Source organism: Brassica oleracea, unplaced genomic scaffold (assembly GCF_000695525.1).
Source record: "Brassica oleracea var. oleracea cultivar TO1000 unplaced genomic scaffold, BOL UnpScaffold00834, whole genome shotgun sequence".
Classification (NCBI taxonomy): Eukaryota; Viridiplantae; Streptophyta; class Magnoliopsida; order Brassicales; family Brassicaceae; genus Brassica; species Brassica oleracea.
The window spans coordinates 10,308-28,802 of NW_013617471.1; the positions used below are offsets into that span (position 1 = coordinate 10,308).

The 18,495-nt window shown below is 33.9% G+C and overlaps 1 protein-coding gene across 2 annotated transcripts; it reads left to right on the forward strand.

Annotated features, from left to right (window-relative positions):
- Positions 1-10,118: 10,118 nt before the first annotated feature.
- LOC106320168 (F-box protein PP2-A11-like) lies at positions 10,119-11,635 on the forward strand. 2 transcript variants are annotated; one of them, XM_013758539.1, is made up of 4 exons: positions 10,119-10,682; positions 10,783-10,901; positions 11,004-11,417; positions 11,450-11,635. In XM_013758539.1, exons 1-4 carry the CDS (start codon positions 10,353-10,355, stop codon positions 11,457-11,459), a joined length of 873 nt encoding a protein of 290 aa, XP_013613993.1. In that variant the 5' UTR covers positions 10,119-10,352; the 3' UTR covers positions 11,460-11,635. The 2 variants fall into 2 exon arrangements, with proteins under 2 accessions (XP_013613993.1, XP_013613991.1); XM_013758537.1 differs by having other exon boundaries at positions 11,004-11,635.
- The last annotated feature ends 6,860 nt before the right edge of the window (positions 11,636-18,495 follow it).

Below are 18,495 nucleotides of genomic sequence, written 5' to 3' on the forward strand. Positions count from 1 at the left end.
CGAACGATGCATCTGTGGACAATAAGTGACTTTTCTACCTATGGGATGTTGTCTGGATGGACTACACATGGGAGATTGTCTTGTCCATATTGTAATGGAGTGACAGAAGTGTTTCAACTGAAGAATGGTAGGAAGACAAGTTGGTTTGATTGTCACCGTCGATTTCTTCCGATTAGCCATCCGTACCGAAGAAACAAGAAATTTTTTAGGCATAAAAGGGTTGTGAGAGACACTCCTCCTCCATATTTAACTGGAGAACAAATTGAAGCGCAAATCGATTACTACGGAGCTAACGAAACAATTCGTTGTGGTGGTAATTGGCATGTTCCCGGTAATATGCCTGATTTTTACGGAGTTAAGCACAACTGGCACAAGAAGAGTATATTTTGGGAGTTTTCATATTGGAAGGATCTTCTTTTGCGCCACAACCTCGATGTGATGCATATAGAGAAGATTTTTTTAAAAAACATCAAGAATACAATATTGAATGTCCCAGGGAAGACAAAAGACAACAAAAAATCGAGGTTGGACTTGCCTGATATTTGCTCAAGAAGCGAGTTACATATAAAAATCAATAGACAAGTTCCCGTTCCGACATTCAGATTGTCTTCCGAACAAAAATCGGGGTTGTTCAACTGGGTGGCATCAAAAGTGAAGTTCTCCGATGGGTATGTTTCAAATCTCTCTAGATGTGTTGAAAATGGTCAAAAGTTCCCCGAGTGCTCCTTATCCTATTTACACCGTCGAGGAGCTTCTCGCTCAGCAAGGCAGAGGAGGTTTACCAGTATTAGACCCCGACCGACCGGACGGAACTTTATGGTACGTTACATTTTTATTGTGCAATTGTTTTATAACAAAAAATAATTAAGCTAACACTTTTTTTTTTGTTTCTTTCAGGTTTGGGATTGACGGTTCTGTCGCTCGGAACGTAACCGAGGTGATCAAAGGCTACTTCCCCCACGCTTATCCGAACTGGAAATCGACGCCGAACTACATCAGAAAGACGTGGCTCAAAATGTTTGCCGTAAGTTACTATTACTCTAATTTTTTATTATTACGAATTATTATTTTTAAAGTAATTACTAATCTAATTTTTTTTTACAGCAAAAATATCATTGGTCCATAGGGGTGAACGAGAGGGTGAAGAATGCATTTAAAGGGAAGGCGAAAAAACGATTGTTGGACACGGTATCCAACTGGAAGGATGATTGGATCTTGCGGGGTTATGAGCAGGGAAAACCCGCTAAGCTCACCACGTGTTTGTGGGATGACCTCATCCGTTCTTGGAACCTGCCATCGTCCATTAAAGTCTCCAACAGTTGCTCCGCCTCCCGTCTGACGAAAGATGAGCATGGCAACGGGCCGATGCTTCACACCACAAGTCAAAAACCCCACACCGGTGTTTGTTTGGAGATGGTATTTAAATATTTTAATTACTTTATTTTTTTTAATATATATATATATATATATTTTTTTTTTTTAACTTCTTATGGATCTTTACGAGAGGAGCCACAAGAACAAGGCTGGACAATTTGTTGATCCTAGGTCCGAACAAATCTACAACGACGTGGTTGCTCGAATTGAAGATCGCCAAACCCAGCTGACCCAACAGTCTCCCGATGGAATACCAGTCACATTATCCACACTTGAAGTGGATCAGATTTACGATGAGGCAAATTTTTTAAAAATCTTTAATTTATTATTATTCATTTAATCTAATTTTTAATTACTAACGCTATTTTTTTTAAGGTTGTCCCTAAGAAAAAGGGACGTACGTTGGGGATTGGTTCCGTCAGCGATGTTCCAAGAGCGACTTCGTCTTATGGTCAGAGACGGGCTGATGAAGTCACTGAGCAGCGTTCCGAGTTGAACGAGACGCGTTCTGAGTTGAACCAGACGCAGTCTTCTTTTGCAACTCGTATGACTTCATTCGAGGGCATTCTAGACGTTCTGGCGTCTGGAAATCCTCAGGTGGAAGATGTGGTGGCACAGATGCGGACACAAACTTCCATTCCAGAGCCATCCCAAAATGAAGAAGAAGTGCAGAGGACGAGTCAGGAGTTCTTCGACGAGCTCCACCCCTCCAACAACCCTTAGTTTTTTTCATCTTTTTATTTTGTAGTAAAAATTTGAAACTTCAATATTTATAATATATTTTCATATTTATTTATATTATTTACATTTTTAAAAAAATTTGAAATAAATTTAAAAATATATTTGATTATATTTTTGTTTTTGTACAAAATAAATAATCAAAGTAAATTCGTAGCTAATTTACGTCTAATTAACGACGAAACTGAGCGTCTTCTTTACGAGGATAATATTTACGTGTTCTTTACGAGGATAATATTTGCGTCTACTTTACGAGGATAAATTTTACGTGTACTTTACGAGGAAACATTTACGTGTTTTTTACGAGGAAATGATTTACGTGTTCTTTACGACCAAAATGCTTACGTATCTTTTACGAGGAAACATTTAACGTGATTTTTACGAGGAATTTGTTACGTCGCTTTTACGACGAAACGTTTGACCCCACTTTACGATGAAAATATTTCCTTGTAAAGTTACGACGAAATATCGAGGAATTATGCGTTGCGACAAACGTTTAACGACGAAACAACTTTCGTAGTCAATTCGTCGTAAATCCTATTTTACGACGAATTAACTACGAAAACCGTCGTCGTTATAATTGTGTTTTCTTGTAGTGTGCGTCTTTTAGACTATGTATCCACAGAAGCGGAGAATAACTATTTTATGGCAGTTAAAACGGACATGAGCAAAGCGTACGATAGGTTCGAATGGAACTCCATCAAGGCTGTGTTCGAACGACTGGGTTTCGATGCCATTTGGATCTCTTGGATATGGCAGTGTATCTCCACCGTGTCGTACTCCTTCTTGGTCAACGCTTCAGCGCTAGGAAAGGTTATTCTCCATAGGAGAATTCGTCAAGGAGACCCGCTCTCACCTTATACCTTCATCCTTTGTGGAGAAGTTTTATCCGGACTATGCTTTCGAACTCAAAATGGAGGAGACCTTATGGGAGTTAGAGTGGTGAGGAAATGTCCAAGACTAAGCCATCTCCTCTTTCCCGATGATACCATGTTCTTCATCAAAGAAGACTCTACTAATAGTGCAGCCCTATCATCCATCCTTCGACAGTATGAGTTGGCATTTGGACAAGTGATTAACACTAGCAAGTCCTAGATCTTCTTTTCGTGTAAAACACCACATGAAACACGTCTTTGTGTTAATAAAAATCCTTGGTATAGATAAAGAGGGTGGAGTTGGCAAATTCCTAGGCCTTCCAAAGTTGTTCTCACGGAAAAAGCGGGACTTATTTACCTTTATAGTGAACCGTATCAAACTCCGAGCTGCTTCTTGGTCCACTCGCCAACTGTCCTCAGCCGGAAAGCTCACGAAGTTGAAGTCGGTTCTCACGGGCATCCCCACATATTCCATGTCCTGTTTCCTCCTCCCGGTTGGGCTTTGTAACCAAATTCAGTCGGCACTAACACACTTTTGGTGGGACTCAAATGATTCTACAAGAAAGATGTGTTGGGTGTCTTGGGATTCTATGACGAAACCAAAGAGTAAAGGCGGGCTCGGACTTAGAGATATCCAAGCTTTCAATGTAGCGATGCTCGCCAACCTATCATGGAGACTAGTGACGCAACCAGACAACTTAATAGCCCGTACTCTCTTAGGGAAGTATTGCCATAGTAAGAACTTCTTAGCAGTGACATGCCCTTCAGCTCCATCCCACAGGTGGAGGGGAATATTAGCAGGACGAGACCTCCTCCTTCTCCACCTTGGAAAGGTAATTGGCAACGGGAATACTACATGTGTATGGACTGACTCATGGATCTCATCTTCAGAGAATATCAGACTCTTTGGTCCACCGAAGGAAGCTGACCGCGACTTGGTAGTATCAGACCTCATCCTGCGAGGATCAGGGACCTGGAATCGAACCAGAATAGAGGCAACCTTCCCGTCAGTCGCTCACCTCATCTACCAAATCCACCCAAGTACATTGAACGCCGAAGACATCTTCTGCTGGCATAGCACAAAGTCTGGAGTCTACAGCGTGAAGTCAGGTTACAATGCCTTAATCTCTGATGATGAGACACTCGCTATCCAACCACCTCCCTAGCAGGTGCTAAACTGGAACAAGTACATTTGGACGGTCGACACTTCTCCGAAGCTGAAACTCTGCAGAGGCGCGCTCCCCCTAGGAGCAAACCTACAAGCTAGGGGAATAAATGCTTCACCCAACTGCCCACACTGTGGTACACTCGAGACAACAACCCACCTCATTATCGAATGTCCCTTCTCGCAACAGGTCTGGGCACGAGCACCTATCGCCTCGGTACATGAACTCCTAGCATCACCATCAATCTTCCAGGCAGTGAATGTGGCTTCCAAACTAGTTTGCTTACCTCCTACAGGCATAACTACGGATATTCTCTCATGGGTGAGCTGGTACGTCTGGATCGCACGGAATCACCTATTTTTTAGAACAAAACCACGTCTGCTGCTATGGTGGTCCAAAACGCCGTGTGTAGTGTGAGAGAATGGTCCCTGGCGCAGGTTAAGCTCCTCCCGACTTCTAGTTCGCAGTCACCGCTTATGCAAGAAGTTTCTCTACCCCCTGGTACGTCTCTTGGTAATTCAGACGCAGCTTGGTCAAGTTCATCACTCATGGCGGGTTTAGGATGGCACTTCTCAATGGTATCTACAACAGGCATGGCTCGGTCCTCTACAATGGTCTCTTCGGTCACCTCTCCTTTACTAGCGGAAGCATTAGCGCTTAGAGAAGCCCTCCGAGCAGCACAATCTTCCTACCTTACCAAAGTCTGGATGCGTTACGAGTCTCTTGAGCTCGTCAGAGCTGTTAACTCGAAATCATATCCAATGGAGCTCTTTGGGGTTCTAATGGATGTCGAGTTTTTATGATCTAGTTTCGATTTCTTTATGTTGTCTTTTATTCCCAGAGCACAAAACATGGTTGCTGATTTGCTAGCAAAATCTGCACTAACTACTGGCTCTGCTACTAGCTTGTATTGAAACTCTTCGGTTAATGAAATTTGTTGTTAAAAAAAAAAGCCGGGCAAGATGTTAAAATTTTCAATATAATTTATGAACTTATGAGTAAAAGAGTCGTGGCATGAGCCAACAGATAGACTCGTGAATGTAGTAGAGATATTGGTCTAGTTGATAGTGATCATGGAAATTAGTCTATTATACATGTCGATGAATATGATCTTCTAGGTATGTTCTCCTATTTTGGCAGCTATCAAATGTTTTACCTTTTCGGTTAGAAGAATTTAACCCACATTTTTAGAATTAAAAAGCTTATACTCATAGTAGAAGTTGTGTATATTTCTCAAAATTAAAAAAATGATTTATATTTTTTGATAATCAAATATTTTTCTTTTTCTTTTTATGTAATTTTAGATATCATAATACTTTGAAAAAATTGTTTATTTTATACATTTTTTTCCCCAAAATTAGAGGCCGAAGACATGATATTGGCGTTCTACTCTTAACCAATTAAAGTATTCATAGGTATGTTCTAGGTATATTATACAATTAAAGTATTCATAGATTAATCATGCCTAACATTATTTTAGTGATTTAATTTAAATCAGTTTACGTTTTTTTATTTTAATAGAAAACTAGATTTGGACCCGCACAACCGTGCGGGTATTAATTTTCATATGTATATATATTTTACATAATTAGAATATATTTTTTAAGTAAATTATATATTTAAATGTTAATATATAATTATTTTAAATATAATAATTTGATAGTTTTCATGTTGTAAGTTAACTGATTAGTTCAAATCATTACACATATTTGGTATTTTTTATTATATATATTTTAAAATTAATTTTTATTTAATTATTATGATCCTGATCCGTAATTCAAAACGCTAGATTTCCTTTATCAATATTTTTTATGTTTATTCATTTAAGAAAATAACTATATATATATATATATAAGTTTAAGATAAGTTAATTTTATACATGAATTTTACTAATGTCAACCTGTTCTACCAACATATTATATTTCTATCATAAATTTTTAATGTTTGTGAAAATAAAATATATTAATTTATCAGTTTAAAATAATTTTATCATATTTAGTTAAATACTATGTTTTATTTTAAAATGATAGATATAACTATAAAATAGTAAAATTTGATATAATGTTTTTCATTTTATAAAAGATAAATGAGTATATATATATATATATATAAATGTATAATAACATTAATTTCATTACTAATTACAAAATTAGTTAAAATATTTATATACAATTTTTTTGATAATTAAGATATTGTTATAATGTTTTTCAACACATTTGTTAAAAAAAATTAAAAATATATATTTATATTTTAAATTAAAAGATATCAAATTATATTATGATTTAAGTAGTTAAATGATTATGTATTAGCATTAAGGAAATACATTTAATAAAAAATTTAAATGATGATCTAAATAAAAATATCACATATAAATCAATGTGAGTTTGTTAACCAACTCGAGTTTTTAGGAATCAATGTTATATTAAGAATGATATATTATTAATTCATATTATTAGTAATAAATGAATGATAACTGATTTTTAGTGATGGTCCATTTTAAAAAAAAATCACACATGAATCAAGGTTGTCGTGATTTTTTTTTTAATATATAAGATGTATAGGTGTTACATGGAAACTTTAAAACAATTTTAAAATAATTATTAAAAATGCAAAATATGTAGAAACATATTTTTCTAAATACTTCAGTTTGAACATGCAATTAAAACGTCTATTTATATTTAGAAAAGATGATACAAATTTTTTATTTTATTAAATATATATGTGATACAATGAATTGATTAATGTAATTCATTAAAATGAGCAAATAAACAGTTCACTTTCGAGATGACATTATAATAATATTTGAGTTTTAGAATCACTCAACTAATAGGAGCTGGATTAGGAGTATATAATTTATAAAAATAAAAATGTGCTAAATATTTATTTGAAAAGTGTAATATTTACTTTAAGCTAATATTTTAATAATTATTTATTAAATAAAATTAGTTTTATATTATTTAAATATTTAAAATTGCATTGTATGTTTTCATTATCAAATAAATTATACATTTCTAATTTGTCATACTTCTATTTATCAAAAAAATATCTTTTTACATTTCAAAATATTTTTTGTAAATATCATCACAATTCGTTTTAAATCACAAAGAGTATAGAAAAAGAAAATTATCTATAATGAAACTCTGTTTTAAGAGAGAATTCGCATTTGAGAATTCTATAAGATCTTTAACGAAAGCCAATGAAATTATTTTGGCTCCGACTTTGACAAGTTGAATTAGAGTTGAGTTACAATAAAATTTATAATTCGATGTACATCACAGTAAAAACTATGTAGTAGAAATTGTAGATTTATGTAATAAGTTTGCTGTAAAAATATGAGTTATTATATTCTCAAAATTGCTGACTGGTAACGTTTTTGATGTATAAATTGCAATATGTATTATCTTAATCAATAATATTAATATCAATAATAATAAGATTTATTATAAATTTAATAAACATATTAAATTTTTAAAAATTATTAAACTAAATGAATAAAATATACTAACTAAAATAATAAATTACAATTAAATAAAAATACTTATGTATATATTATAAAAAAAATACCTATATATATTTACATATAATTTTTATGTTGTAAATTTTTAGTTACCAAATAGAATTAGAAACTAAAATTATAGAAACAGTTTTGTTTAAATAATTCAAATGGAAATAATAGCTTATAAACATTACTAACTTATAAATATATATATATATTGAACCTGCTTTATCAACTAACACAAACTAAACATGCACATGGATGTATAAAAAAATTAAAATTGTTAGAAAATGGAAAGTAACTGTAGGTAACTAATAAAAAAGCCAAGATAGGCTAAATCAATTTCTAATACATGAAAATTTGTTCGATGTTGAGTTAATACTTGATTTATCAATTTTACTAAAGATATAACTCGAAATTGTAAATCATATATAATACATTACAACTCAAACATTAACTCAAAAAAAAAAGTTCATTGGTAATATTTTTGAGTTAGACTTCTAACTCAAACCTAATCAAATGTAACTCACGTCACCAATCAAAGCTTTTACCTAACAAAATTTTAGAAAATGAAAATCCTTTTGAGACTATTGCACAACTTTTTTGGATTCAGCAAATCTTAAAATGCGAAGTAGATCCTTGTATATTTGTTTTACTTATATCCACACATTTAATTTTTAAATATTTGAAAATATATATTTTCTCTTGTTGCATAGTTAGATTAATCTAACTAGTTAAATCCAATTAAGCTTGTAGAGTAATGACATGGCGGTTTATCGCTGTATGATCCAAACTCTAAAAAAATTTCGATCGTGTCCCATTCTGACGGTTAGAGTGACTTTTGAAAGTGTTGCCTTGGTTTTCAACCGGATTGATGTGATTGGAAGGCCACTCTACGAAATCTGAGCTCAATTTTTTGACTGCAACAACAGTAGGAAGCGTTGATCTCAAATTTTTTGACATCAACAAGAAGCATTGGGAACCAGCCCATATGTCTCAGCCATTAAAAGAGTGGCGATCTGCGGTTGATATTAATGTTGGAACAAAAGTTTAGTTGATATTCCTTATGTTTCGTATTGAGTTTACTTCTAACATTTTTTTCTTGTTATACAAAAAATGTTTTTTTTATAATTCCATTGTAAATTTTATTTATTTTTAACTTAAATTAATTACAAATGCATTAATTTTATAAATAATTTTATTTATCTTAAATATGGTCAAACATGTGTAATTAATTGAAACTTAATTACATTTCATTTACTTTCTTAACCAGAAAAAATGTTAAATTGACACTTATTGACAAACGAAAAGAGTAAGTTCCATCAACCTCATAGTTTACACGTGTATGGAATTTAAGGTCTATTATTGTGCACTTATCTGAGGCCGGCTATCAAAAATGTGAAACTTAAAAATAGAGTAGTGACGAGGCTGTTTCTGCTTTTTTTTATCATCGATTTAAACAGATTCAAGAATACATTTGCAAACTAAGCAGATAACTCTGCATCCATATGAACGATAAACGACAGTTGTTTTTTATATTCTATATTGCTGTCGAAACTGTCTACCCCGATATTATATATTGCAGTCGATAAGTCTATCTGTCTTATATGATCCACGTCTGACTGCACCACCATGAACCATTCTATTTCTAACAGTATTCTTTGCGTCATGCTGAAAATCTTTCGTGTCTTTTGTTTTTTTTTTTCAAAATACACGACATTGAACAATATATCTAATCATAAATCTCCAAAATCATGAAAAAATATATGAAATATTTATGGTATAACATCTAAATATATTCACATATTTAAAGTTATAATATGGAGAACCGTGTAGAAACAGTTATTTTAATTCATATTAGCAACTATTTTATATTAAACTAATATTCAAATTTATATTTTATAAGTTACATATCAATTTTTAAAAGAATTATACTAAACACAATCATATCCAATAATAAATTTTCAAAATTTAAAACTAAACATGGAAAACTTATATTAAGCTAATATAAACATTTATGTTATAAAATCTAAATATATATACGTTTAAAATTATAGTTTATGCTTGTATAATTTAAATTTAAGCGTGTATAATTTAAGTTATGATTTTTCTTAAAAATAAATTATAATTTATAAAATTTACAAATATAGCATGGAAAACCGGTGTGAAGTATTTATTTGGTATTGATTTCAAATGCTGAGTTATTTCGTTATTTGGATAAATACTAATGGTTGTAGTCTAATACTAACAGCTCAGCCTTTTTTTGTCAACATTATTACAGCTGATGGATTACGAACATTTGGATGTCGAAAAGAAATGTACAGTCAGAAACTTTAAAATTAACAAATAAAATGGATAAAACAGTATCCAAACAGACTATTTCCATAGTACACGAAACTAAAAAAATACATTTGGTTAGGAATAAAATTGCCACTAATATATAAATAACAATACTTTATTATTTGTTATGTAATAGATCCTCCACCTAAAGCATATATATATTATCCTCCTCCCATCATCCGAGTCACCACCAAAACGCTTCCTTTCTCCATTGCTTGGTCTCCGAACACGATTCGATCTTTCTTCGTCAAAAAAGTAGCAAACCCAAAACCGAAAGTCTCGAACTTTCGTATTAGATCCACATCAAAAACAGTTTTTTTTTTTTTTAATTCTTCGATTCATTTCTCCCTTAGGGTTTATTGAATGGGTTCTGGGCTCTCTCTCTTTACCAATGGTTCATCGTCTTCTCCGTCTCGTGAACGAGATCTGTTAAAGCCTGGTCTCGGTGATCTGCCGGAGAGTTGTGTGGCTTTGATCCTCGAGAAGTTGAAGCCGGTCGAGATCTGCAGATTCTCGAAGCTAAACAGAGCCTTTCGCAGCGCCTCCTGGGCCGATTTCGTCTGGGAATCGAAGCTTCCTCATGATTACAGATCGATTCTCGAGAAAATCCTCGGTGGGTTCCCGGAAAAGCTGCGGAAAAGAGACATCTATAACTTCCTCTCTCGTGTTAATTCCTTCGACGACGGCACAAAGGTTCGTCCTTTTTCACAGCGTCTCTCTGTTTGTTTCGTTCCTGAGAGGAAAGTTCATGTCTTGATTCGATTCTTTGATGTTTTTTTTGTTGTTGTTGCAGAAAGCTTGGGTTGATAAACGAACCAGTGATCTCTGTTTATGCTTATCGGTTAAGGGTTTGTCGGTAACCGGGATTGATGATCGGAGATACTGGAATCACATTCCTTCTGATGAATCTCGGTGAGTTTTCTCACTTGCTTATGTTTGTCTGTTTACATCTGTTCTTAACCGGTCTAGTTTGGTTCTTGTCTTAATGAAATGTTTTTGATGATTTCCTTGTAGGTTCTCGTCAGTAGCATATCTTCAGCACGTCTGGTGGTTTCAAGTTGATGGAGAAATCGAGTTCCCGTTCCCAGCTGGAACCTACAGCGTCTTCTTCAGGCTTCATCTAGGCAAACCGGGGAAGCGGTTTGGTTGGAAGGTTTGCAACACTGAGCAGATTCATGGTTGGGATATTAAACCGGTTCAGTTTCAGATTTGGACTGAAGATGGTCAACACTCTTCGTCTCAATGCAAGTTGACCGAACCAGGAACATGGAGTCACTACCATGCTGGAGACTTTGTGGTTGGGAAATCGAAAAGCTCGTCTACGAAGCTTAAGTTCTCCATGACTCAGATTGATTGTACACATACCAAAGGAGGGTTATGTGTAGATTCTGTAATTGTGTATCCGAGCTCGTGCAAGGATCGGTTGAGGCGGTTTTAAAAGTCTTCTTGCACGAGCTGAGGCGGTTTTAAAAGTCTTAAAACCGAAGTTTGGTTTGGTGTTAAAAGCTATACTTTTTAATTAGCTTTTTAACCTTTTTGTAGAATATTTGGGTGGTGATGGAAAAAAACTACATTTAAAAGAGAGAAGAGAATCTCTGTTTCATAGTTTTATGTTGTGAATGTGAACTTGAGTTTGAAGTTGCAGAGTTTTTCTTTTAACTTTTATCAATGGAAAGCTTTCTGTGGGAACTGAAAGGCATCGTGTCATGCAAACCGGAGTTAATATAAACTGACCCGGTTCGATGAAAATTGATTACAAGCTCTCACAGAATCAAACTTTATGATCTTTAAATGGTTTGGTATCGCACCTCTTTCACTGGCCAACAACTATGAGACGTTGGCTTTGAAGAAACCACAACCTAACGTATCAATCAAAATCACTACTACACTGACACCTCTTTTTGTGTCACTTTCTACCACACGTGTTTTTAAAAATATCTTTCCACAATTCGATTTAAAGTCTAACCATTTGGAGAAAGTCAGGAAACTATTGATGTTCAAATCAGAAACCAAAATGAAATGTCCATTACAAACATGAGGTTCTATGTAATATCCGTTACAAACAACAACAGCATAGTAAATCTCCTCACGAGGAATTTAATAGAGTTGTGACTTGCGAGTCTCGTGACTATCGTCAACAGAGTCAGCGTCCGTTACAAATTAGGTCTGCAACGGTATGATGGTACATATTTTTTTGGATGTTTGTAGACTTAGTTTGAGGACTGCATATTTAATTTCAGGATTGTAGACTTATATCATGCCGTAGATTTGTCTTTTGAATCGCAAAATTAATTGGATTACCCTACAATGATTATGACATTTTAAGTACTACTAGATCCCTTTTCCGCGCATGCTATCAATATTTTTAAGGGCAATTTTCTTAAATAAACAATTTTCAAGTTTTAATAATAAAAATAGATCACAAGGAGGGAAATGACCAAAATATTTCATTTAATAGGTAAAAAGACTCTAATACCTTAGATATATAAAAAAATAAAAAAAATAAAAAAATAAAAAAAATAAAAAAATTATGGTTTTAGATTATATGTTTTCAAATTCGAACTTCTTTATAATTTTTTTTTTTTTTTGATTTTTTTTTTTGTAATTCGAAAATACTCTTTTAAACTATTTTATAAATTTTTATTTTCAAATTTTTTATTTTTATTTTTTATTTTATAAAATTTTAAACCTCAATACCAAATCCGCACCCCTTAACTCTAAACCCTAACGTTTGGATTAGTTAACCCTAGGGGTATAAATGTATATTTACCTCTTTAATGAAACATTTTGGTCATTTTGATCCTTAGAGTCTATATTTGTGACAAAAACTTTTTTAGTGCTATCCTAGGGTATTTCTCTATTTTTAAAAACTGATACTCTTTCTGTTTCATAATAAATGTCATTTTTACTTTTTTTTCTTGTTACAAAAAAAGTATCACTTTACAATTTTAATACAAATTATATTTACTTTTAGCTGAAAATTAATTGAAAACTGCATTGATTTTATAAATATTTTTATTTATCTCAAATACTATTGGTCAGAGAAGTATAATTAATAACAACTTACATATATTTCCGCCACTTTCTTAATCTGTGTGAAAAATGTCAAAGTGACACTTATTTAGAAACGGAGAGAGTATTAACTTTTATTTGTCTTGTTTTCATATCTTCTGTATTTATGAGGTATTTTTATTTCATAGTTTTTCAATCCAATGTGAATTTTATTTCTATCATTTTTTTTCATTTTTTTAAGTTATAAAATAACGATTTTTTTAGATAATATGTACACACATCTTTTTTTTAATAGTGTTCATATTAGTAATCCAAAAAACTCAGTAAGAATAACATAATAAAGGAAAAAATGATTGTTTGGAGATATTTGTTATTTTTTTTTAATGTATGTGGGTATTTATTATTTGCATTTTAATTCATCTATTGTTTTTCTTCTCAAACTTCTAACATTCCAACGCAGAATTAATTTTTGTTGTTGCTGCGGGGTGAGTCTAACTTTAAAATATTGTATATGGTAATTTAACTTGAGCTTTTATTTTTATGAACCTTTATATATATTTTATATTAATGTTTGTTGACAATATGACTTTCTTTGTTATCTTAATATCTTATACACACTCCAATGCCGAGTGAATAATAAGTCAACTTCAAAACTTTCGTTCTTGATGTTCATTAATTGTTTGAAATTAGCCGCTTCTTAATCCCATACAAAGAGAGAGAGGTATAAACGTTGACATGCCATAATTTCTTAATATGAAAGCTTCATTCTAGGTGACTATTTTGTTGGTATAATTATATTTTAGTATATTTGTGTTTTCTTATAACAACTTTTATTTTCGTTTATTGATTTTGGAGATATATTCTTTGTATAATACATATTTACCTTATCTGTTTGAAAAATAATTTATTTCAATTTATTTTTTCCCTTAAAAATAAATTTGAGAAGTTCCTTGGTAGGTATGTGCTTATAGTGGGAAATGTAGTAATCGATTGTAATTTTCAGTCTATAGGGAAACGTCTTAGAAACATTCCTTGATTGAGAGTATTGTTGTTGTTCGCGTAACTTTAACATATGAATGCATCGTTAGCTTTAATTCCTATGGTTCAGATGTTCCATGGATTGTGAGATTTCATAAAAAAAAAATATGTCATCTTCATAAATTTATATTTCGCAATTTCTTCGTGTTAGTTACAATGAAATTTGCTATCTATTTTAAATTATTTTATAAATATATTTGCCTGATAAAAATAATAACATTTTGATATTACGACATATGTGATTTTCGAGGTATATTATTTTAGATATTTTCAAGATCAGAAATGATAATTGTGAAATAAATAAATAAAATTTGGCTTTGTCATTTCTGCTTCGTTTAAATAATGCTTCTATTTTAATTAACTGTCTTTCTTTTATTCTGTCCCAATCAAAAAAAATTACAAACAAACCCAATATTAAGTAAATTAAAAGAAAAATAAAAGAGCTATCTATGGTTTTATCACAGAAAAATCAAGATAACAACAAATGAGGAAGTGGCCGCAGGATAGATTCTACTAATCTTTCTGTATGAAATACAACACAATAAGCGATATATGTATTGCTCAAAAACAAAAGCGATATATGTAGTTCTTTTATCACTTCGGGTACTACAACTCTTTGAGACAATAGAAAAGGTTAACCCGAACCAGTTTAGATGTTCTTGGAACTATTCTGGAAGGTCCATCTCAAAAATTCCTGGAGCCTGATGGCACTTGGCAAAACCGGTTGGTGTACATGTTTTCAGGAACGACCAAACTCAAAGGTTCTGAGGTTGTAATGTGATTTGTGTTTCTCTAAATATTTCAACTTACAAATCGTTGGTTTTCATGTTAGTTTTCTTCTGAGTTCTGAGGCCCTTAGGGAGTAGTTTGACTAAATAGAAAAGCATACATGATGCAATGGGATTGAAAAATAAAATCTTCAAAGTAATCTAAATAATAAGCCAATGCTCAATAACCAAATAAATAGTCCAATAGAATCCAAGAATGATAACCCTAAAATTTAACATTGTATTTGATACGAAGTAACTAAAGCTCATAATGAAATGTTTGAAAATCCTGAGTAATCCATACGCTGTTTGACTTGCAGATAATTTCTGCTTTCAATAATCCTAACAAAACTTCATGTTTCTTTTGCTTCTCTAGTACTCTCTCTTCTGAAACAACCTAACAAATAGATAAATCAAAAATACCAACCACATTACAAACATGTCATTTCCTCTACCTCGGTGTAAGCCTCTATTCTTGATTTCATTTAAACCAATTGCAATCAGAGAAATACTTGATGGACCGGTCTGAAAACGATCCCTCTTCATATATACTGCAAAAAGAGAATGTATCCAGTCCCCACCAAGCTCAGGCTTCATCAAAAAACTCAACCTTAAATTTCTCTACGGTTGGTGAGGTCTGCTAGAACAGCCTCGTCAAGTTCTGCTTCAAGTAATGCATGCCTCCAGTCCCCAATGGCCATCAAACACTCCACAGCAAGCACTTGAAAATGAGAAGTTGAAGGATCAAAGCTGACCTGATAATTTATGCAGATGTATTCCTCCTCTATGGTTTCTAGGCCTGAATGTCAGCAAAACTCTCTGAATGTACAGTTGGAAAAAATTTATTGGCGGATTCTTCAATGGTAGTAGTTTCAAAACTCAGGCCCTGTTAATATACATTGTACACATAATATTCACAGAACAAACAACAATATTGCCCAGCTAAATCAACAGAACAAATCACGATCAACAATTGAAATGGCAACCAAGTCGTCCTTGTTGGAGATAAACTTGAAGATAGCTTAGGAATCAAGTTATCCTTATCTTAGTTAAAATAGATAATTATAATAAAGTGTATTCCTAATGAGTTTAGGATATATATCTCTATATAAGAAGATGGTGAGGTGTGCCATGAACTTGTGAGTTTTAGAGATTATTTGTGAGAACTTAAGTTTTGAGATATTTTCTTGAGCTAATAAAATTGTGTGTTATAATCTTTGAGTCTCAACATAATACGTTTGGCTAATAATTGGTATCAGAGCAAAACCGTAAGCGTGAACGATGAGTGATCTTGCAATCGTATGCGTGAAACCGAAGGAGGGATCGTCGTCCTTGAAGTGCCCTATGTTAAGCTCGGTCAATTACACTGTCTGGGCTATTAGGATGAAGATCCTTCTAAAGGTACATAAAGTTTGGGAAATCGTGGAGGTGGAGACAACCGAGAGTGACAAGAATGATATGGCCATCGCTCTCATCTTCCAATCTATTCCCGAAGCACTTATTCTTCAGCGTGGTGATATAGAGACTGCAAAAAAGGTTTGGGATGCGATAAAGGCACGCCATCTAGGAGCAGACAGAGTTAGATAAGCTTGATTACAAACCCTAAAAGCAGAGTTCGATCGATTGAAGATGAAGGAAACCGAATCTATTGATGACTTCGTCGGCAAGCTATCTGAAATTTCATCGAAATCTGCATCTTTAGGAGAAAATATCGACGAGTCAAAGTTAGTAAAGAAATTTCTTTCAAGTCTACCGAGAAAGAAATACATTCACATAGTGGCGTCGCTGGAGCAGGTTCTCGATCTCAACATCACAACCTTTGAAGATATTATTGGACGTTTAAAGGCTTATGAGGAACGGGTAGGCAAAGATGAAGCAGATAACGAAGATCAAAACAAATTGATGTACGCAAACTCGGATAACCAAAGCACTCAATCAAATCGCGAGTATAATGGACGAGGAGGACGAGGAGGAAGGTTCAATGGGAGAGGTCGCGGAGAGGAAGATATTATCGTGAGTTCGATATGTCAAAGATAACGTGTTTCCGTTGCGACAAAACATGACACTTCGCCTCTGGCTGTCCAGATAGATTACTGAAGCTTTAGGAAACATATGAGAACAAAGCCGAGGACACTCAAGAAGATGACAGATTGCTCATGCACGAAGTTGTCTACCTTAATGAAAAGAATGTGAAACCGAAGGATTTCGAAGATAGTTCCAACAACGACAGAATTTGGTACTTGGACAATGGGGCTAGTAATCACATGACTGGAAAACGTACATGACTGGAAAACATGATTATTTTAAAATTATTGATGAATCAATAACAGAGAAAGTGTGATTCGGCGATGATTCAAGAATCAACATCAAAGGGAAGGGGTCTATACTTTTCGTGAGCCAAAACGGATCAAAGAAAGTACTAGCTGATGTCTACTACATCCCGGATCTTAAGAGCAACATAATAAGCCTCGGTCAAGCAACAGAATCAGGGTGTGAGATCAAGATGAAAGATGGATATCTAACCCTACATGATAAAGATGGAAAGCTCATTGTGCAAGCTAAGAGATCAGTGAACCGTATCTACAAAGTACTTATGGATATAGTTGATGTCGAATGCAATCAAGTCACTGCACAAACAGAGACAAGCAAGTGGCACGCACGTTTAGGGCATATTGGAACGAGATCAACGAAGATGATGATCAAGGATCAATTGGTGATAGGTCTACCAAAACTGAATGTCGAGAGAGAAACGTGTGCATCATGTTTGCTTGGCAAACAAGCAAGACGTCCATTCCCTAGTTCAAGTTCATATCGAGCTGAGAAAACATTAGAACTTGTACATGGAGACTTATGCGGACAAATCTCACCTCCTTCGGCTGGAAATAATAGGTACATCTTTGTTCTTATCGACGATTATTCAAGATACATGTGGTCTATACTTTTGAAAGAGAAGAGTGAGGCTTTCGCCAAGTTCTAAATATTCAAAACAATGGTGGAAGCAGAGACAAAAGCAACAATCAAAACTCTAAGAACCGACAGAGGAGGAGAATTTACGTTAAACGAGTTCAATTCGTACTGTGAGACCTCAGGGATCAACCGACATCTGACAGCACCTTACTCTCCTCAGCAAAACGGCGTGGTGGAGCGACGAAACCGAACCCTAATGGAGATGACCAGGAGCATTCTTAAGCATATGAAGGTTCCAAATTACTTATGGGGTGAGGGAGTTAGACATTCGACGTACTTGATCAATAGAGTCGCAACTAAAGTACTCTAAACATCAACGCCGTATGAAGCTCTTAAGGGACACAAACCGAGCATTGAACATCTCAAAGTTTCGGTTGCATTGGATATACTAAGTCAGACATACCGCACCTAAAGAAGCTAGACGACAGAACCAGAGTACTAGTACACTTGGGGACAGAACCAGGGTCCAAAGCATACCGTCTGTATGATCCAATGAACCGAAGGCTTGTGGTGAGTAGAGACGTTGTTTTCGACGAGAGCAAGGGATGGAACTGGAGCAATTCAGCTAGAGAGACAAGTGATGAGCCGGGAAAGTTTAAAATTTTGTTTGGAGATTTTGGAAACAAAGGCATAAGAGAGGACGAGGAAGCAGAGAATGCACACGACAAAGAAGACGAAGGAGATGAACAAGAAGACTCGGTCTCACCACTTTCTCAAGACGT

Bases quoted from the DNA above. Each gene is read 5' to 3' on its own strand.
- LOC106320168 (XM_013758537.1), top strand. From the start codon at position 10,353: ATGGGTTCTGGGCTCTCTCTCTTTACCAATGGTTCATCGTCTTCTCCG. The intron at 10,683-10,782 runs GTTCGTCCTTTT...TTGTTGTTGCAG, and splicing joins CCTTCGACGACGGCACAAAG to AAAGCTTGGGTTGATAAACG. The intron at 10,902-11,003 runs GTGAGTTTTCTC...ATTTCCTTGTAG, and splicing joins ATTCCTTCTGATGAATCTCG to GTTCTCGTCAGTAGCATATC.